This window comes from Bufo gargarizans, chromosome 2, assembly GCF_014858855.1.
Source record: "Bufo gargarizans isolate SCDJY-AF-19 chromosome 2, ASM1485885v1, whole genome shotgun sequence".
Classification (NCBI taxonomy): domain Eukaryota; kingdom Metazoa; phylum Chordata; class Amphibia; order Anura; family Bufonidae; genus Bufo; species Bufo gargarizans.
Window position 1 is genome coordinate 536,193,193 of NC_058081.1, and position 22,370 is coordinate 536,215,562.

Genomic DNA, 22,370 nt, shown 5'->3' on the forward strand with positions numbered 1-22,370 from the left:
ATTTACGTGTTATCAGTGATGTGCCATCTATGGCTTGTCGGCCACCTTTGTCTTCCTGTCTGATACAGTTCCCCTAATGTAGCCTACATATTGCATCATGCCTGGCTTTGCTGATACAGAAGTGGTGGACTTTTATCACACTAAGGCTAGGTTCACACCGCGTTTCTACGTGCTGTAAAACGCTCAACAGGCAAAATCCAATGGTTCTCACCTGAGCGTTTTACAGCGCGTACGAACGCGCTGTAAAACTCCCTACGCCCCAAGAAGTACAGGAGCTTCTTTGGGGCGTATTGTTGTGCGTATTGTGGCAGTTTTTCATTGGATGCCTCTGTGGTTAATCACACAAACGCGCGTACGACTCCAAAGTATGCCTCAAAAACACCTGTAAAAAGCGCTTATCGAATACACTCAGGTGTGAACCCAGCCTTGGGGTCCCTTCACACGTCCAGAAAAGATGCGGCCAGCACACAGTGTGCTTTCCCCATCCGCGCTCCCGTTCCGCATCAAACTAGAACATGTCTTATTCTTGTCTGCAGACACTGACAAGAAAGGGCATTTCTATTTAAAGTGTCTTCCATGTGCGGTCCACAAAATGCAGAACGCACATGGTCAGTGTCTGTTTTGCAGATCCGCAATTTGCGGACGTGTGAATGGACCCATTGACTATACAGTAATCGGTGATGCACAACAAATGTCCCCTAACTCTCCCTCCAGTCTCCGTGTATTCCTGTGTGTGTCCTCACTGCTGTATTACTGAGCTCTTGGTATTCAGTAAGGCAGAAATGATATCTTCAGCAGCATTTTATGCATTGAGGGAAGTACAGAGGATCAAGTAAGGTGAAACTGGGTGGGGAGGGGAGGTGTCTGAGAGCTGCAAGGAGGGAATCAAGGAAGTGAGCCACACAAGAAAGCAGGCACCAAATTAGGGTCCCTTCACATGTGGCAGAAAATTCGGACACTGAAAATCAGTTCCAGTCACCTTTAATAGAACTTAAAGAAATGCATGTGCTCGCTACCCCTTCATTTGAATGGAACTGATTTTTAGTCGTGGAATTTTCTGCCACAAAATCTGGCTCATATGAAGGCACCATTAGTCAGAAATGTGGGTCATATGACCAAAGCTGCTGAAGATGAAAGGGTTTAAAAAGTATGGATACAACTGAGCTGGGATCAGACAGATTACACTGCTAGGCTGTCGCTGATGAGTTAGTATTCGATGTCCAAACATTGCTGGAAAGGTAATCCATATCGGATAGGTGGGGGTCTGACATTAGCACCTCCACCACTCAGCTGGTAGCTGTAGGTGTGGTTCTGGAAATAAAGGTGTACTGAGCTGGACCACCTCAGCTCCCCTACACTGTGTAGGGGCCATCCTTGGAGTACTGCAGCTCAGCTCCCATTCACTTGAATAGGAGTATCAGCGGCAGTACACGAGAACAGCCACTACAGTGTACAAAGCTGTGTTCTGGCTCCATGCACAGCCTACTTCCAGAACCTGCAGAGGCCACAAACAGCTGATCTAATGTGGGTGTTGGACCCCCACAGGTCATCAATATGAGACCAATCTAATGGATAGGGGATCACTGTTGGTCCAGGAAAACCCATTATAAAGAGTATTCCGGTTATCCGATGTTTTCCTATCCACCGTACAGGGGCTAACTATTAGCTCAGTAGGGGTCCTACCGCTGGGACTTTCACCAATCACTGCTGCTCTAATCATCTTTGCCAGAGACAGCAGGGTACAGCAGTCTCCTATTTCTAGAACTCCCATAGAGATGAATCGAGCTGTAGTGCTCATGCCTGACCTGCTGCTCTGTTCATTTCAGAGGGGAGGGGTATGAGGTCCTCATCCTCATAATCAGTGGTAGTCTCAGCAGGATAGGCGACAATTTTTCAAAATCGGAATACCCCTTTTTAATGAAGCACTGGTTCATTCAGATATGGTTTTCCTAATGAATCCTACATTTCCCGTCATGCCTGGCATTGCAGAGATGGGGCGGAGTCTCAACGCACTGCACTGCTCTTTGTAATGGCAGCCATGACAAATGAATGACACAGAGCGGTTGGTGAGCCTTTCTGCCCTGTCATTTCTATCCCCTGTCAGCTCTTGCATGCCGGGATCAGGGAGACCAATGTAAAGCTACATCCCCTAGAACTACACTGGAGAGTCAGTACACACAGATAGTACAGGGGGTTTATATAAATGCAGCTAATGTTTGTATACACCTACCTACTATATATCCACACTCCTGGGCCTTTAGATAGGGGAGATATATCTACAACACAGGAACAAGGAGGGTGGAGACGGGCCTGAGAGCTGCCAGGAGGGATTTCATTGGTGGTGATTCTGTAGTTCACAGGAAGTCAGTCACAAGGGAGAGACAGAGTACCTGCTTACACATTACCGCATGGAGTCAGACGTGAGATCACATGACCAGGTTGTATGGAGCTCCCAGTGCCCATAGATTTCTGCAAGTTATGGCATGCTTCATTGGTGTCCCCAGTGCGGAGGTATTCTTCTCTAAAATCATTTCTAGATGCAGAAGTGTTCTGTGAAACTTCATTGTTCAAAGAATTATTATTGAATTGCCGAGGTTCTTGTATTTTTTGTGTTCTCAGGTGCTGATTTTCTTATTTCTTGAGTCTGATTCTTCTTTTGCGAAAATTACAAAAGTTTATATTTGGTATTTTTGATACTAGATGACATCTTAAAAACTACCTTTTGCAGTACATAATAGGAGAGTTCATTAAAAGTGAACTGTGTTCTTTTGAACAATGTTCCATATTTCTGTGGTGAGACGAGGCTAATCCTTATTGTATAGTATTTTGTACTTTATTTATATTTTTATCTAATCAACAGAAACATTTGGCACAATCTAATTTTAGCATTTTTCACATGTTTAGGCAGTTTCTATGGAGTTTTCGTCTGCCAGGTGAAGCTCAGAAGATTGACCGCATGATGGAGGCTTTTGCGCAAAGATATTGTATGTGTAATCCGGGTGTGTTTCAGTCCACAGGTATGGAAACTAATTATATTTCTAACGAAAAAAAGTAAAATGAGCATTAGTAGACCTTCTCGATATAGTTGCTCACACACACGCAAATAGATTTTGCCTCTTTTTGATTAGCACACATAGCATGTGGTACCTAATGGTAGAATCATACTTGCCTGTTCCCTGCCACTCCATTTGGTGTTCTTCCAGATCCCTGCTTATTTACTTCCAGAAGGGGTCACGCCAATGGCTGGTCTCAGTGGCACATGTGCTGCTAGGAGACACGTCACCGCTGAGGCCAGTCATTAGCTGCAATGAGGAACAAGATCCCGTCCTTTCCCTGGCCTGAAATAAACCAGCAACCTGAAGATTAGCGAACGACTTGGCAGGCTGCAGGTGGCATGATTCTTTCACTTGCATTACAGAACCGGCAGGCTGTTCCCCTAACACCAGTGTGAAACAGGCCTAAGCAAGATTTAAAAAAATAAAGACAAGAGGAGGGGAGGGGCTGTGGACACTGTGCCACCAATGAAGATAACTCTCATTCATATACAGAAGGCGGGAGCTGGCTGCACAATCGCATAGCCGGCTCCTGACCTCTATGAGCGGTAGTTGCGATCTTGCGCAGTTAACCCCTCCGAGGTACCGCTCATAGAGGTCAGTAGCCGGCTATGTGATTGTGCAGCCAGCTCCCGCCTCCTGTATATGAATGAATGAGAGTTATCTTCATTGGTGGCACAGTGTCCACAGCCCCTCCCCTCCTCTTGTCTTCCCTCTCATTGGTGGTGGCAGCAGCAGCAGCACAGGGGGAGGGAGACACTGCTTCCTTCTCCCCTGTGCTGCTGAGGGAACATGGAGAGCGCTGACAGCAGCGCGATCCTTGTTCCCCATACGTTATCGGTATATCAGCAAAATAGATGCCGATACCGACGACGTTCAAAATCCTGAATATCGGCCGATTAATATCGGTAAAACCCTAATCAAAACCTCAAATTCCTCTGCTGAAAAAGTAGTGGTCTGTCCTCATTACTATTACATGATTTAGAACACTACTGTGAAATAGTACTCTATGGGTATGACCGCATTAATACTGGGTTGCTGTGGGCATCTATATAATTAATTTAGTCCAGTATTCAACAAACAGCATTAGAAAAAAAAAAAAAACATTAACCCCTTTCATGAAATCCACCATACATGTAAGGTGGATAGTGCCACATAATAAAGATAGCGCCTGCTGTGGAGCGGGCACCATAGCTGATGGGTTTCTGCTGTTTCACTCAGCAGACACCCAGGGATAATGTCTGCTGTCAGTGTTATCGCTGATCAGCGACTATAAACCCCTCAGATGCCATGATCAACTGTGATCACAGCATCTGAGGTGGCATTCCCCAGGAGCTCTGCGCTCCAGTGTGTGAACTGCTGTTGGTGGTGATAGACCATGTAGCCTCCAGTGGGTTCCAACTTATGACAGGTATATTCTTATGGACACCTGCAGGTGGCAGTGCTCCATATGAATATACTGAATTCCCCATAAAAAGGGTAATAAATCACTTTAGTGTTTTTGGGAGAAGAGATCTAAAGATAGCATGTTCAGATTCCCTAGGGAGGGGGTGGGGGCTTTAAATTATTTTAAATATATAAAAATTCGGATCAGCTTCCCCCTGGGGGTGAAAGAACGTAAATGGAAAATCGCCTGGACTGAAAAGATTAACTATTTCTGGAGGGTGGGTATATGGCTTACAGAAAACTATTATGGAGTTTTCATCCCCTGAAGTATTGTAATCCTGCCTTTGGTTTGCACAATAAAATCCTCCGAAGGAAAGTCCACTAGTCCTTCTGTAAGGACAAGACTGTTCGGGAGGTGCCTGCTATTGTGGATAGTCTGATAACCTAGATTGTTGCTGTTTTGGTCTGACCTGGGTTTGGCTTTATGGGTTATGTAGTTGGTGGTGTTGTGACCATTAGTTTAGTTTACTTTTGTGACTGGGAACTCTGTGACAACCTACAATGGATTTGCTGCAGATTACCACGTTTTAGCAGATTTTAGCCACTCTGCAAGTATGGTACATGTGAATAATAGGGTTTTACGTGCTTCACCCGTGTTTGCCATGGACCTGAGAACCACATGGCAATCGGCATACGACAGCTATGTGTTTGGGTGCCCTAACAGTTTGGTACTAAGAATAAATGTATGTGTCTGGGGATGATTAATTAAAAGCTGATTTCCATTTATTACTTTTAAACTTTTTTTTTTTTTTTTTTTTATACAGATACTTGCTATGTCTTGTCTTTTGCGGTCATCATGTTGAACACTAGTCTGCATAACCCCAATGTTCGAGACAAACCTGGCTTTGAAAGATTCATCTCTATGAACAGGGGAATAAATGATGGGGGTGACCTTCCTGAGGAACTACTCCGGGTAAGAGACTCCCAGCAACAAGCAAAAACATTGTGGCTTGGACTGCACGACCACTTCTGGCCATGCCATAGAACATTGCACTGCTAAAATGTGGCTATGAATGTAGTTCTGCCGAAGTTTTGGATTTCTGCCCACTGTCATGTCGTGGGCGCAGTAACTTGACCACAATCACATATTTATATATGGCAGCTTGACATTGCAAACCTGTCGTGCATCCACAAGTTGCCTTCTAGCCAGAGACTGTCTTGCACTATTTCAAAGTATTTCTCCTTATGAAAGACTTGAATTAGTGCTTAAAGGGATTCTGTCACCTCCCCTAAGGCAAAAAACGATTTAAAACCAGCCATGCAGCACAGCTTACCTGGATTAGGCTGTGCTGTTCAATCTTGAAATCCGTCCAGCAGTTAGTTCAAAAAACGAGTTTGATCAATGAGGAAATGCGTCCTGAAGGTGCCCAGAGGGGCGTTTTTTTTCTTCTGAGAGAGCCCAGTCCCGCCCCTTTTTCAGTGCCCAGCCCGCCTTCCTTTTACTTCCTAACCGCCGCCCCCAGCCTGCCACAGCCTCCCCTTCCTCTCCTCCCCCTCCCTCTTGCCGAACGAAGTCTCGCACAGTCGCAGTACCCACTGAGGGCTGCGCCTGTGCGATCATCAGGAGACTGAGGGCGGCAGCTTCATCTTCGTCACTGGGCATGCGCCGAGCCCAGTGACGTCCGATGCTCGCTCTTCCCTCAGTCAGCAGGGAAGAGCGAGCATCGGACGTCACTGGGCTCGGCGCATGCCCAGTGACGAAGATGAAGCTGCCGCCCTCAGTCTCCTGATGATCGCACAGGCGCAGCCCTCAGTGGGTACTGCGCCTGTGCGAGACTTCGTTCGGCGTGAGGGAGGGGGAGGAGAGGCAGGAGAGGCTGTGGCAGGCTGGGGGCGGCAGTTAGAAAATACAAGGAAGGCGGGCTGGGCACTGAAAAAGGGGCGGGACTGGGCTCTCTCAGAAGAAAAAAACGCCCCTCTGGGCACCTTCAGGACGCATTTCCTCATTGATCAAACTCGTTTTTTGAACTAACTGCTGGACGGATTTCAAGATTGAACAGCACAGCCTAATCCAGGTAAGCTGTGCTGCATGGCTGGTTTTAAATCGTTTTTTGCCTTAGGGGAGGTGACAGAATCCCTTTAATAATAATTAATTTACAAACCAATACCATCTACTACCCTCGACTGATCCTCGTACTGCAAGCCTGTAGGAGTCTAAGGAACAGAATTCTGGTCCAGATGCCAATCGCCACCATTACTATGTGCTTTAGACAGTTTGCACTTCGCTGTATGAGAAGGTGTGGCTGAAAAGGTACCAAATTGGTCTACAGCAAGCCACCCAAGAGGTTACATCGAAAGGGGTTGTCTGACGTCAGAAACAGGTGTTTATCATGTAGAGAAAGTTAATACTTATTAATGTATTGTGATTGTCCATTTGCTGGCTGGATTCATAGTTCTAATTAAAAAAAAAAAAAAAACACGGCTTGTTTCCAGACGTAATAGTCACTGCAGCGGAGCAGAAATAGGGTGGCCGGGACTGAAGAGGCTGCATATATATATGTGCCTATGTGCTCTCCTGTGGTTCCTGGTCAGCGTGATCTGCAGCTTGAAAAAGACTTGTGTCGAAACGTTGCTATCTTTCGGAGATAACTGCCGATACAAGGGGTTAACTGCCGATAGAAGATATGGATTCAAGATTGGGAGTGCTGCGGTTTCTTCAAATCTCTTCTGGTCCTGCGGTCCCTGCCACCAGAGTGGCTGGCATTTTTTCTTAGTGTGCAAGCACGACCACCACTGATGGATTGCAGGGTGGTCATAACCATGGAAACGAGCAGTGTATAATGTAGTGTAATAGCAAAATGAATCCAGCCAGCAAAGAAGGCAATATGGACTATCGCAGTACATTAGTAAGTGCCTTGTATTAACTTTCTCTACATGATAAATGTAATTTACTGAAGTGAGACAAGACCTTAAGGTTAGACAAGTGACCTAAAGACGCCTGAGCCATTGCGATAAATTTGGCACATCTAGTCTAGTTCGAAGCTGTCTACATTTCACATAGTATTAATAGAACTTCAAGATATGCAGACTAAAGGCCCCTTTTATGAAGGCTGACTATTTGGGCAGTTTTCGAACGCTTGTCCCAATAATTGCCTCGACCAGAGGTGGTGCTGATGTATGAGCTTGTTAGGAGGTAAATGGCGATCTTCCTCTAAGAAACTGCGAATTTGTATGATCAGGCATGAGCGGAGGGAACAATCCCTGGCACAGACTGCCCATGTAAGGCTTCTTTCACATGTGCGGCTGTGCTCTCTGGCAAGCTGTTAGGCAAAGAATGCCAAAGAACCGGGCTGACAAAAAAACGTTGCATGCAGCGTTTTTTGTCTGTCCGAATCCCGGCATATTTGCCAGTTTGAGACCAGGTCTCAGCTGTGACCCATTATAGTCAATGAGGCCGGTGGGCATTCAGGTAACATCCGACAATACCAGATCTGAGGAGCTCCGACTGGTTGTTCTCAGCCTGCCCGAAAGCACAGCTGCAAATGTAAAACTAACCTAAAGGGGCCTTAAAATTGCTACACATTTCTTAAAGCTCCTCACCTCCCAGCCTTCCGATTAACCCTCTGTTAAAGTTCTTTTTTGCTTTTACAGAACTTGTATGACAGTATCAGAAATGAGCCATTTAAGATCCCAGAGGATGATGGGAATGACCTCACACACACATTCTTCAATCCTGATCGAGAAGGCTGGCTTCTCAAATTGGGTAAGACATCCCCCCCTTGTCCAGTGCCATGAAAGCATGGACTGAATTAGTTCTGTTCTTCTGTATTCTCCCTCTTCTTTTGCCATTGCTCCACATCCCTCTCGAGCCATGTAACATGAAATCAGACCTGCTTGTAATGCTGAAGGCCATGCTGCTTTTGTACTTGCCATGCTGCACTGTATCTTATAAGACCCCTCAGCATTTGATCAATGACAAAAAAAGACAACTACTGGTGAGCCTCATAATACGTTCTTCCAAAAGTAACGTGCTGCACAGGAGGTAGGGTATCTGTGGGTCTGCTATGTATTTGGGAATGCAAAAAGGTCACATGAAATCAGTGGAGGAAAAAAAAGCACTAAAGGGGTATTCCCATCACAATGATCACAGTTTACTCTGTTAATAGGGTGCCAGTGATCATTTTTGTAAATATATTGTATAGGCAAATTCCCACCCTTGATCAAATTCTTTCCCTCTTACCTCATTGTTGTCCTTTTTGGTCTCCCATAGTTACGGCCACAGCTGCCTGACTATTTCATGGGCCGCGCCTGCGCAGATGAAGTACATCCATTCAGTGGCCGGCCTCTCATTTCATTCATGAACAAGCACGTTTGCAGGGCAGACTTCTGAGACTCTGTAAGGACTTTCTGGTGTCCCAATATCAAATGACATCCCAAGGTCACGTCGGTCGGCATCACAGGCACCCGCCGAATCTTTACACAGTAGGAAGGTCTGCAGCTCTGAGGGGGGATAGAGTTTGACAGTGCTGGAGAGGTAGATGCAACTACTGGGGAGGGGCTGAAAATTGTATGTAGTGGGGGGATTCTGTGTGGGACTGTATGCTGGCGGGAGGGGGCTGCTGTGCGAGATTATATACTGAGTGGGTGGTGTGTGGCATTGTATGCTGGGGGGCTGCTGTGTGAATGTACTCTTACCCATAGTAAACTAACTACAAAGATCGGATGCACAGAAATCCATCATTTTATTAATATGCAAATAAGTCTCGGCGTACAATCTTACACACAGCTCCCTCCCCCCTCAACATAATTCCACAAGACAAGACCCCCCCCCCCCCCCCCATACAAATCCCACACATTTTAGCACCCCAGAAGCGGTTCAGGGAAGACAGATGTAGCAGAGCTGTATTTGAAGTCATTGAAACTCCGTGCTGGTAGTGGAGAGGAAGATAGACGTAGCAGAACTGTATATGAAGCGGTTCAAGGAAGATAGATGTAGCAGAGCTGTATCAGAAGCGTTTAAGGAAAGACAGATGTAGAAGAGCTGCATATGAAGCGGTTTAGCCACAGTGCTGGTAGGGAAGACAGATGTAGCAGAGCTGTATCAGAAGCTGTTTAGCCACAGTGCTGGTAGGGGACTGGGGAAAACAGATGTAGCATAGCTGTATAAGAAGCGGTTCAGGGAAGACTTAGCAGAGCTGTGTAAGAAGCAGTTCAGGGAAGACAGAAGTAGAAAAGCTATATATAAACGGTTCAGCCACAGTGCTATTGGGGGAGGGGAAGACTGATGTAGCAGTGCTGTATCAGAAGCAGTTCAGCCACTGCTGGTAGGGGACTGGGGAAGACAGATGCTTTTGGGCTAAAGTATATTAGTGAGATATTGTTTTGTTACAGATTGGGTTTGAAAAAGATTAGACATGTTCTGTGTGTAAAGCTGTATTCGACTGCAGAACAGCCACATGTTACTGTCTACTGAGCTCACTTATCACAGCTCTTTGAGTGATTCCCCAGCAAGGGGGAGGGGCCTCACAGACACTGCAGGCTTGTGACTGGTACTATCCACATGAACTAGCACACAAAGACTAAGTTCTCAGTGTGATGTCATATGGAGGCGTGGCCGGCCTTCACTCAAACTGCCTAAGCCCGCCCAGACTTAGGAGCAGGAAACCAGGAAGTAAACGGCAGAGCTGGCTGCAGGTGAGGATGAAATAGCAAGATGGGAATACCCCTTAAAAATAGTTTGCAAATGTATTTGCATAGTGGTAAAAGACAAATTCTTTCATGTTTTACACATTGCAGTAGAGCAGATTATGCATTTCAAGAGAGGAGTACTGTTACTCATGACACAGTTCGGTGGATCTATATGCACCAAAATGTGTTCTGGGGTGTGCCCATACCCACATGTGAAACAGGACTTTGCCCATATCATTTATATATCACTTTTGTCAGATCTGTACCGTATGTGACAGAGCATGGTGACCGAGTGCTTAGCACTCTCAGAGCTGGGATCTTGGGTTTAAATCTAATCAAAGCCTTGGGTTTCCTTTAGGTACTCTAGTTTCCTCCTACACTCCAAAAACGTATAGATTGTGAGCCCCAGTGGGGACAGGTGCTGACAATATCTTTACAGTGCTATAGAAAATGTTAGCGCTATTTAACCATGAATAAAATAGAGAACCAATCTCTGTACAGTGCTGCAGAATATGTTGGCACCATATGAAAGAATAAAATGGAGAACACACACAATACTTCTTGGACACCCAGGAACAATGCATGTAAATTTCCTCTTTCCTTACTTGGCTCCTGATGGTCAAGGCTTTGCCTGGTTTCCTCGCTTTATTACTGAATGCGCCAAAAATGCTCCGTGCCTAGAGGATGTGTATGAACCTTGATTTCCGCCTTTCGTTTATGTAACTTATTTTTCCTTTTCTCTTTCTCCTTGCCTGCCTGCCCTCTCTTGTCCTCATCACAAATTCCTCTTTCTTGGTCTTTGCCCCCCACTTTTTTTTCTCTATACCTTGTGTGCTCGGCCGCTGATGACATTTGCTCTACGTCTTCTCAAAATAACTCCCCAGGAGGTAGGTAGAGCTCAGCATTTATTTGTCATCATAGTTGTATGTGTAGAGACACTGTACGTACACAATCATCGAGTGATTATGTGTTTGTATACCTAACAGGGGGTCTGTCGTTTCAACTAAGCCTGTAATACCAGAGTGGCCTCTTCCAAAGTGACATTACATTATGTCATTGTACATTGCGGACAAGCAGCCTTCTGGTCGCTAAGCGTGTCCTACTACCAATCATTCTCCTTGAAGCCAACCTCTTGGTGTCATTTTTAGAAAATATAAAAGCCAATCACTTCCGTGCTTTACTGCTACATTTACACTGCATTTGGTAGAGCATGGGGAGATGAGCCAGAGAAGAGGGCAGCTTTTACTCTCAAAGACACTGAATGACCTTCATATAAAACTAGATTTCCCTTGCAGTGGCCATCGCAAGAGAAATGATCAGGCAGTAGTTTCTTATTAAAGGGATTGTACAGGATCAGAAAAACATGACTGCGCTCTTTCAGAATAATTGCCCCACCTATCCACCGGTTTGCATCTTGTACTGCGGTGGACCTGATCTGTAAAACTAGTGTCTCCCATGTTTTGTAATCTTGGACAACCACTTTAAAATGAAAGCCAATGGCAAAATCCACTGTGACTCTGCCCTTTTACCACAGATGAGCAAAAACGTAGCACTGGCTCAGCTCTGCAGTGTCGCTTTTGTTGACTCTATGCTAAAGTGTGTATTACACCTGCCGATTTTTCTGGCAGATGATCGTTAACGACCGTTCATAGTAACAATAGTTAGCAGTTATCTGGCAGTGTAATACTGCCGCTGATTGCCCAATGAACAAGCAACTTTTTTTTGACAGATAAAAAAAAATCATCGGTTTGCAGGCGGCAGATCGTGGTGTCCAATTACGATCTGCTGCCAGGAAACAATGATTCAGTAAAGGGAAGAGCAATGGCATAACGATCGCTCCTCCCTATACTGAGGAGGCAAGCAGACTATTTCCTGAAAGGTACACTTCCTTTCTGACAATCGCCTGTTAAATCGGGCTGTCTCATACACCGTTGACACTAGGGAACTGCATTGCAGTGTCGTAACTCTTTATCTAAGCAGTAGCACCACCGGTCCTGCATAGCAACTTGTGATGAAGTAACAGGCACTGGCTGCAGTACAATAGGAAGCTAGAATTCCCTATGACTTTTTTTTTTATTATTTTTTTTTTTCTTTTCTCTGTGTATTCTCGATCAGAATGCCCCCATTGATAAAAAAAAAACTGTTTAGACTACATGTATTTGGGAGTTGCCATTATGCATTTTTTTAATGGAATAGTGAGTTTAATCACCTCATCAAATATCTGATTCTGCATCACTTTTACTGAAACCACCATAAGGACTCATTCACACATCCAAAATACATTGTTACTGCATTTAAATGGTTACTAACTTTTTACACAACTTTGCATACATAAATAGCACAGTTGACTATATGAAACTTTGTAATATGCCTTATAAGAGAGAAACCCCCTGTTCTCATGTTATCAGCTGTTTTATCTCTCTCCCCTTGCTAAATGCTTTTTCTTTGAAAAATGTCTTGAACCCCAGGAAGAACCAGCTCTGCTGAATTATCATATTACACATGTCAATACAAATCTGCGGAGAGGGCAGGGGGAGGAGTGAGCAGGAGCAGAGTGAGGCACACACAGACAAAGAGACTGCACAGCTAAATAGAAAGTTTAAATCTCAGCTGAAATGCTTTATTTACAACCTTACAGGTCAGTACTTCATGATCCTGGGGATGCTTGTGAGTAAGAGAAAGTTAGGAAGGAGATTCTCCTCTACTTTCTCTGTGCAGTGGATGGCAGATTGTGTCCACCCACTATGTCTGGGAGAACTGCAAACTTAACATTCAGCGTGCAGAGGGGAAAACTGTTGGAAAAAAAATAAATATATATATATATATATATATATATATATATATATATATTATGCCAGGTACAAGTAATATATTGTCCATTGCAATGTTAGTTGAAAGGTTAGGTACACTTTAAGAGCTACCATGTCACTGCCTCTAGATGAAAACTTGATCTCTAAAACCGACCCTCACCCCCGCAGTTCCAATTTGCACAAATCCTTGTGTGCATGAACCCCAACTTTGTATGATGATGATAACAGTGGAAAGTAAAGGCTGGAAACTGACCGACCACATTCAGGTTCAGTGCAGTCACGGACACTGCAGGAATATTATGTGCTTAGTTTTAGTGATGGCTCCCTTTTAGTTTTTTGCACTCATTATTTTTTTTATTTATTTTTTTGCCTCCATACAGACTCATTTCAGAACTTGGTATCTTAATTCATTCTTGTCAACAAATGATAAAATAGTTGTGCACATTTCATAACGTATGTTGTCTCCTAGGATTACCAATCAATTATTGTGGCTTTTTTTTTTTTTTTCATTGACTGCACAAGTCACGATTCTTAATGTCACTGCACATGGTGTTTTTGTGGCTGTCTTTTGTATACGGTAGTTGTGTCTTGCCTGCTTGATAAAGCACACAAGAAGGTAAACGTTTAGTGTGCATATGTTGCATATATATACTAAGTCCTCTCTCTCATTACCGCCCCTCCCCCTATATTTCCTGACCTCATTCAGGCGGCCGGGTGAAAACATGGAAGAGGCGCTGGTTCATCTTAACTGACAACTGTCTGTATTATTTTGAGTATACCACGGTAAGTTAATAACCCCCCCCCCCCCCCTATTTTGTATTAAATAAATTCTTACACATTATTATTATTATTACTACTACTCAGGATAAAGAGCCGAGAGGCATTATCCCGCTGGAGAACCTCAGCATTCGTGAAGTTGAAGATCCTAGAAAACCGGTGCGTTGTGGTATATGTGAGCGCCATCTTTTGAGTAATATCTAGAATATATTAAACTGGTACATTTATCTATTTCTCCATTTCAGAACTGCTTTGAACTTTATATACCAAACAATAAAGGGCAACTAATCAAAGCATGCAAAACGGAGGCTGATGGGAGAGTAGTGGAAGGCAACCATAATGTCTATAGGATTTCAGCCCCGACTCCTGAAGAGAAGGAAGAATGGATCAAATCTATACAGTAAGAGCGCCTCCTATAAATGTGTTTAATTGACCAGCATTCTAGTAATAAAGCTCATGCCAAATATGATAACAGAATGAAGATTGCTGCATGACGCCTCTGTTGCAGGAATTTTACACTTTTTCACAAAAGAAGTTTATTGTCAATTCCAATGTAGTCTTTAAGGCTGAGTTCACACCAGCGTTCAGCCTTTCCGTTCTCCTGCTCCGTTATAGGAGCAGGAGGACGGATTGGGCACATAACTGAGGCGAGCGGAGCCCACGGACCCCATAGACTATAATGGGGTCCGTTAGGTTTACGCTCAGAAGATGATTTTGGAGCGGAGACAAAAGTACTGCATGCAGTACTTTTGTTTCTGCTCCAAAATCATCTTCTGAGCGTAAACCTAACGGAAGAAAATACTGGAAGAAAATACCTTTCATTAGTTATAATGGCTCGTCTAGGGAACAATCATTAGGAGAAATAAAATGGCCACTGTCCTATTGGTTTGCACAAAACCTGTCCTATTTAAACAGGTAGACAAGTTACTTTACTACACTGAGGTAAAGAGCTGCCTCATTCTTCGCTCTGCTTGTCAGGGATTATAGTCCTGAATACAGTTTAATATGATCATCAGTTGAATCTCTGTAGGAATGGAGTTCATGAGGAGACATGAAGTACAGAGAGGAGAGAGGGATAATGAGCAACAGCTCTTGTATGCAGTCTCCATTACCACAGTCCCACATTACTGCAGTCTGTTCTGTCCGTCCTTTCTGTACTTCATGTCTCCTCATGAACTCCATTCCTACAGAGATTCAGCTGAAGATCTTATCAGCTTTATTCAGGATCATAATCCCCTGACAAGTATGAGAGGAGGATGAGGGAGCTCTTTAGCTCAGTGTTGTGAAGTAGCTTGTCCTGCTGTGTGATTAGGACAGGTTTTGTTTGGCACTAATAGGACGGCAGCCATTTTATTTCTCCTAATGATTGACACAGACAAAACGAGCCATTTATAATTAATGAAAGGTATTTGAGAATATATAATAAAGTAATATTTTAAGTATTTCCTTTAAGGCCCAAAACGGGCTGGTCATTAAGGGGGTTAAACAGGTTGTTTTGTGATTTGCTTCGGATAGGACCGTAATATATGTTCAGTGGGGACCACCAAAGATTAGCAGAATCGGTAGCGGATACAACCACTCGCACACTGTTCCTGAATAAAGGGGCCGCAGAGCTCCAGCCCCTGCAGTTTTCTAGGTCTTGTCATGGAGCTTGTAGACCTATAACCGATGAATACTCCTCCTTATGTCATAACCGCAATATGTGAGACATTTTACAGTGAATTTATAAATTATAGTTAATGGTTCTCCATTCTCCTATAGGTGGACACTATATTGTCACGAGTTAACCCCTTTAATTCCATGGTACATGTTTTGCATATAGAAAAATGCTTTAGGTTCTACTCTTGTAACATGCCTTTTCCCGTCCTCTAGGGCTGCAGTGAGTGTGGACCCCTTCTATGAGATGCTGGCTGCCAGGAAGAAAAGGATCTCGGTCAAGAAAAAACAGCAGATGCAACAGGAACAACAAGAACAGTCTTAAAGGACTCGTACCTTCTTCTTGGAAACTCGCCTCTCCTGGCTTGCAACCACTGCTGAGCACTCCATTGCCAGATGAGGATGGTGACTATTGCTGGTGCTCACGGGTAGGGCACTATGGAAACTGAGACCTTGTTTGCACTGGATGCCTAGTGTACTCGCTAGAGCGTAGCTGAACTTGATCTCGCCTCCATCATTTCAAGCCGGGCCTCAGTGTTCACTGAGTGCTGGTCATTGAGGACTTTGATTGTTGGATTTTTCCTTTTTTTTTTCCCCCTCCCCCTTCCTCTTCATTAGTGTAAAGAATATTTTTGTTTTATTGAACTCTAAACCTATTGGACAAATATGTGGTGTGGAAAAGTGCATGAAAAAGCAATACGACTCGAACCCTTTCCATTGCCATAGCACAAGCTTCGCATTTGTTCTGTAGCCAGTTCTTTTTATAATCTTCTGCCAGATGGTCCTCCAAGGTTGGTGGGGACTATCCCTTAAGGTGACGCCTTGGTTTGGCATTGCTTTCTCTATGGGTTCTCTATGTATCTTGTCTAAATGTAGCCATAACCCTTCGATAGCTGTTAGCCAAATTTTCATTTGCACAACAGCTATTCGTTCTGGTCCACCAAATGCACACTTGGCTTGACTGGACAATAGACTTGCATGTGTCCTGTGTGGAGAAAGGGGACTAAGCTTCTGCCAGATGTCCATCTTCAGACACTTCTAGCAATGGCCTATCTACCTTAAGAAAAAAGGAGTCCTTGACACTTCTCTCCCGTCAATCTGAGTCGAGTTGTGAGGCTCTCATACACAGTTAGTTGGTCAGCTAGTCCTGCCCCAATCGCTGCGTTCAGCTGACATCCATCTAATGTGTATGGCAACCTTTAGTCCATTTTCTGCTGCTGGCAGCTTGAAGAAACAAATTCACAGCCGTAGAAGATTAAAGAAAACGTGATCTTCAATCTTGAAAATGGCACATTGTCATGTAGCCACCTGGACTGTTCGGACCTCACAAATGTTCATAAAAATGGCAGTGCTCGTCTTTTTGGCACAACCATGCTACTGAAACTGCCCTCAACAAATGCCAAGGCAGTGGCATAGCACTAGAAAGCTACCAACTGTACCATGCTGAAGCCCAATCGTGGACCTGCCCCCTACTCCATATAATGGGTGGCATGAGCTTACACATCTGTATACGACCCTGTTTTCTGCTTTTACTTCAGTAGCTGCTCTGGTGTAAAATATGTTGAGCCCTGTACAGAGATTTACCACCCTCCACTACATCTGCAAATTTTCTTCATATATGCTATACCAGGGTTCAGCAACCTTTGGCACTGCAGCTGCTTTGAAACTACGACTCCCAGCTTGCACATTTGTTTTTCTGTTCTTGTAACTCCATTAAAAGCAAATGGAGCATTCTGGGAGTTGTTGTTTCTGAACAGCTGGCGTGTGGGCGGGTTGCTGATCCACGGGCTATACTTGGATATTCTGTGCAGTCACTTCTACTGCAGAGCCATAGGGCGGCCCCCATGGCGACACTTCTGTAATACAGCATATGATGGAATATGCATTCTTTTTATGCAGTCTGAAGAGCATATTGGGTAACTGCATATACTGCAATCCCCTGCATTATCTCTTACATAGAAGAGATCTTCTCAGATATCCCTAAAGCATCAGTTTTATGATATTTTTATAAACTAGCACTTCCTCCTATTTATTTCTGTCCATTATGAGAGCTTGTCTCACAGCCTCCTTTATGTCATCAGACTAGTTCTTGTGCTTTTTCTGGATATCACAAATACCCATATCGCAGGTAGTGGAGCACAGCACTGGATCTTGATTTGCTACTGTTAAGGATTGGCCTTGTATGATACTTTCTCCCTCCGCTGTGTGGGATATAAGATGCCAGCGCACGTCGCTGCTATTGTTTTTGCCAGTCCACAGGCAGCAAATAAGTGCATTATTCTTGATGTCTCATTGTGCGCCAGCAAAGCGATTTCAGTTTAATACGCTAAAGAGGCATTAAGCCTAAAGTCTTTGTGCCGTGCAGCTGGTTACGCTCTATTGTCCCTGTTGTCAACCACTTCAGGCTGAGAGGAAGCTGACTAGTGTCCAGTGAGATTAATGACAGAGGTGTCACATTATTCCAGCTATGAGAACCTCCCGAAATGTGGGATTGATATGCGCAGCCTTTTAAGAGAAAAGTATTGACCTAAATCAGATTTTTAGAAGGCTGGTTCCTAGAATCTCACAGCATGTTGAAGCTACTTGTGCACCGACTTTGCTCCCCAATGTTGATAGGGAAGAAAACACTACAGCGGGCTGAAGGTGGCCATAGAATAACACTGACCGTGCATGCATTTATCCCGATCATGCCACAGTCGAGAGGAATGGAAAGCACATCTTTTTGGATATGTTTAAGGGGCATTACCCATATTTCAGTTTTGTAATGTGACTCATTTGACAGGTTGTGTAATTTGTAGTGCCATGGTGGGGTACGGTCTCCTGTCCCCCGCCGCACTGTGCCTGTCTGTCGCATTCACTCAGAAGCTGTGAAAATGATTCAGGACTGAATACCTCATCTTTTGAAGGGGTAAGACGCGGTAATATTGGATTGGAATTATGTTTGTAATTTTTTTCTATTTAATATATTGTACACAGATACATTAATAAAAAAACGTAAATGGTAGTATGAGAGCTTTTCTGGACTCGCGTGGTTTATTTGTGGAAGTCGACCCGAATGTGTTCCATTGAAAAACGGCAACATCACTGCACACTGTGATAACTCTTCAGTCGGAGCTCTTTCTACTGTGTAAGGGTGCTTTCACACATTTCTTCATTTTTGCGTTTTTGGTGCAAATCCCAGTTTAGGATGTTAACTGAAGGTCGGTGGGAAATATGAAATGCAAGATGCACAACTTTTTCTTTAGGGGAAAAACACTGATCAAACCCTAATCGTAAAACACTACAAAAAAAACGCAGAAATAAAGACCACAAAACAGTAAAAACTTAAGGTGCCCAAAAATAAATGAACAGCTAAAGCCATACAGAGAGCTTACTACAAAGTTTTACAACTTTTTCATGTGCACCATTTTTCTTAAAGTCCCTGTAATACATCATGAAAAGTATGGGGGTTATTCATTACGACCAGCATTTTAGACGCCAGTTTTAATAACCCCCATAGCTGGCGGTGGATCCGCCAAAGTTATGTAGAGTATTCAACACCAGTTTAAATGTAAGCCAGCTCCTTGCTGCCTTACATTTACACCATTTTCTATACCTAAAACAGAGGGCCCGCCGATGTCACGCCTGCTTTTTTTTTTTAGACCAGGCGTGAGCGGGAAAAAGTCAGATTGCAGCACAAATAGCCTTTGCGCCACAATCTGCTCCTGAATAGTAAATCACTCCTGTATTCTTTGGTGCTACAATCGGCAAATGTAAATCTGGCGTCTTTACCATGTATTGTCTGAAGTATCCATATATATCAGAAAGTTATAAAAAAAAAAAAAAAATCTTGAAAAGCCAGACTGTCTGCTATAATTGGACAGCATCAAAGTAATGCTACAGACCCCACCGATGGAGCAGAGAGCTGGTCTGCACCCAGTTGGACTGTGACTCTATATTTCTATATGTAGGACAGGGGGTAGATCTTGGTTAAGGGGCAGGTCTTTTACATTCTCATAACTCATGGCAGGCCCTTAGTCACATTTTGTACTTGTTCAGTTTCAGCCTCTAGATTGGCATAGTTCAAGGAATTAGCCTCGCTTAACTACTTATCTAGATTTACCAAGAAAACCGGCTGCAGTATCTTCTACCTCTTATCTCAAGAAAATGTCTACAGAGCAAGCATTTGCCAGTGTAAAACTCTTGGACACAGCAGCATTGCCTGTAATGTTCTCTATCTATCGCGTGGTTTACTAGAAATACAGAGTGGCTTACTGGTATTCATTGTCCTGACCTTGTCTGTCAGCAGATGACATCAGTACTTATCCTCTTGCTAATGAGATGATCAGAAGAGGCTAAAACCAGGTTAAGTGGCCAGTGATCCTATAGATAATAGTACTGACCCTGGAGAAATTACAGTCAAGATTAATGGTAGTTTTCTTGGGGGAGTGGGGGGGGGGGGTTTACAATAGAAGTTTTTCTGGACTGCAATGTTTGATGGCCTATCTTTAGGATAGGTCATCAGTATTAGATCAGTGGGGGCCACATCTATCACAATATAGTGCTGCAGCTCTCATTATCTCTACGATCACCTGTTTGGGTCACTGCACTGCTCCGTACACTGGGATATGGCACATTGTGCTTCTTGTATTCATCTAAATGTTTTAGTGCCTGTTCTGAAGTGGAGCAGCCTGTCAAACAGCTGGTCGGTGGAGCTATGGGAGTTGGTCCCTCCCACACCGATCACATATTGATGACCTATCCTAAGAACAAGTCATAACTAAGTACAGTTCTGGAAAAAAAAAAATCCCTTTTAAAGGTGTCGTCACATGGTAATCACTTATTCAGAATACCTTTGACATATCAAAAATTTTGATCAGTGGGCATCTGAGTGCTGAGAACCCACCAATCGCTATATCGAGTAGAGGGAAGCGCTCGGATAGTGTTCTCGCTCTCCTCGCTGCAGGAGACGGAATCAAGACCAGCTGTGGGGCAAGAGTGATATGTGAGTGCTAATCTGTCCTTGTTCCAGCGATTTGATGGGGTCTAGGCACTTTTTATATGGCTCTATGACATAGAAGTTTTCTGAAACCTCAGTAACCTTTTAATCCCTAACTACAGTAAAGGAGATCTGATTGGCAGGAGTCCGACCTTTTGGGCTCCATCTCATCATGACATGGAGGAATAGGAGATTAACAAAATAGGGTTAAAGGTTTAAGGATATTTGGTGAGACACAGTTCTTGAAAATGGCTGGTACATTTGTGGTCTTCAAGCCTGCTTTTCCTGGAATTAAACTGAAGCAGGAAACCACTTTGAGAAGTATTTGTTTGCAAGAACAAACGTTTATGTAGATTCTTTACAGACTTCTTTTTTATGATCATGGTAATTAAAAAAAATAAAAATAAAAAAATTCAAAGATTTCCCCACTGTATGTTCATGTTAATAGAGCAGGTGGTTGATATTTAACCCCTGACTGGGTTTTCTACTGGAACATACAGCTGATTTCTTCCTGCAGTGGCCTGGATTAAAGGCCCGGTGGAATCTGTATACCCCCATACAAGAAATTCTTTAAAGTGTTTTGTTCAATCTCAACATGGCATGTTGCTAGGATATACCTTAAATATCAGATAGGAGTAGGTCTCGCCTCTTGTACCCACTCCTGCCTCCAGAACAGGCCTCCTGAAGTGAAAGGAGAGCATACTGCACATCCGCAACAGTATATAGCATCAAGGCCTCTTTACAGTAATAACTGTAAACCTGTGGAATAGTTTAACGAAGGACATGGTCACAGCATTAACAGTGGACATTCTGGTCCGCGGCTCCGGAAAATAGAATGTGTCCTATTCTTATCCGCAATTGTGTGTAATGCACAACGGACGTGTGAATGGACCCTGATTAACTATGATGCTTATGAAAATGCGTAGAAGTCTGGGTCTTACTCCCCTTTTTTTTTCAAATTAATATTTCCACCTATTCCTTGGTTGAACTTGGTATTTTTTTTTTTTTTGTTTCCAGTTTTAACTATGGAACTTGAAAAATTACCCGAGCGAGCACATGGCGAATGGAGGGCAGTGGCCAGGGGCGGACTGGGAACTTAAAGTGGCCCTGGTTTGTAGTTGGGTCCAAATTGATGAAAGGCAGGGCCAGCAATACTATATTGTGGCACATGATACCACCCTAAGGCCTCTTTCACACGGGCGTCATGTTTTTGGCCTGGATAAGATGCGGCTGCGTCGCGGGAAAATGCGTGATTATTATTTTTTTTTCGTACAAGTGCAAAACATTGTAATGCGTTTTGCACGCGCGTGAGAAAAATCGGCATGTTTGGTACCCGAACTTCTTCACAGAAGTTCAGGCTTGGGTTAGGTGTTTGTATAGATTGTATTATTTTCCCTTATAACATGGTTATAAGGGAAAATAGCATTCTTAATACAGAATGCTTACTAAAATGGGGCTGGAGGGGTTAAAAATAATAAAAATTTTACTCTCCTTAATCCACTTGTTTGCGCAGCCTGGCTTCTCTTCTGTCGTCTTCTTTGAGGAATGGGACCTTTTGATTATGTCACTGCGCTCATCACATGATCTTTTACCATTGTGATGGATCATGTGACGGACCATGTGATGAGCGCAGTGACGTCGCCAAAGGTCCTTTTTCTGTGCACAGCAAAGAAGAAAGAAGAGAAGCCGGGCTGCGCGAACAAGTGGATTAAGGTGAGTAAAAAAAAAATATATATATTTTTTTTTTTTAACCCCTCCAACCCTATTGTACTATGCATTCTGTATTAAGAATGCTATTATTTTCTCTTTATAACCATGTTTATAAGAGAAAATAATGATCGGGTCTCCATCCCGATCGTCTCCTAGCAACCGTGCGTGAAAATTGCACCGCATCCGCCCCATTCACTTCTATGGTGCCTGCGTTGCGTGGAAAACGCATAAAGAGGAGCATGCTGCGATTTTCACGCAACGCACAAGTGATGCATGAAAATCACTGCTCATGTGCACAGCCCCATAGAAGTG

At 43.7% G+C, this 22,370-nt stretch overlaps 1 protein-coding gene across 1 annotated transcript in view; it reads left to right on the forward strand.

Annotated features, from left to right (window-relative positions):
• CYTH2 (cytohesin 2) overlaps positions 1–18,382 on the forward strand; it is a 39,009-nt gene extending 20,627 nt beyond the window's left edge. The window contains exons 6-12 of the mRNA XM_044281540.1: positions 2,905–3,017; positions 5,264–5,412; positions 8,091–8,202; positions 13,644–13,720; positions 13,802–13,873; positions 13,960–14,114; positions 15,587–18,382. Of these exons, the coding sequence (XP_044137475.1) occupies positions 2,905–3,017; positions 5,264–5,412; positions 8,091–8,202; positions 13,644–13,720; positions 13,802–13,873; positions 13,960–14,114; positions 15,587–15,695 (787 nt within the window). The 3' untranslated portion in view covers positions 15,696–18,382. The remainder of the gene's footprint in view (positions 1–2,904; positions 3,018–5,263; positions 5,413–8,090; positions 8,203–13,643; positions 13,721–13,801; positions 13,874–13,959; positions 14,115–15,586) is intronic.
• Positions 18,383–22,370: the final 3,988 nt, after the last annotated feature.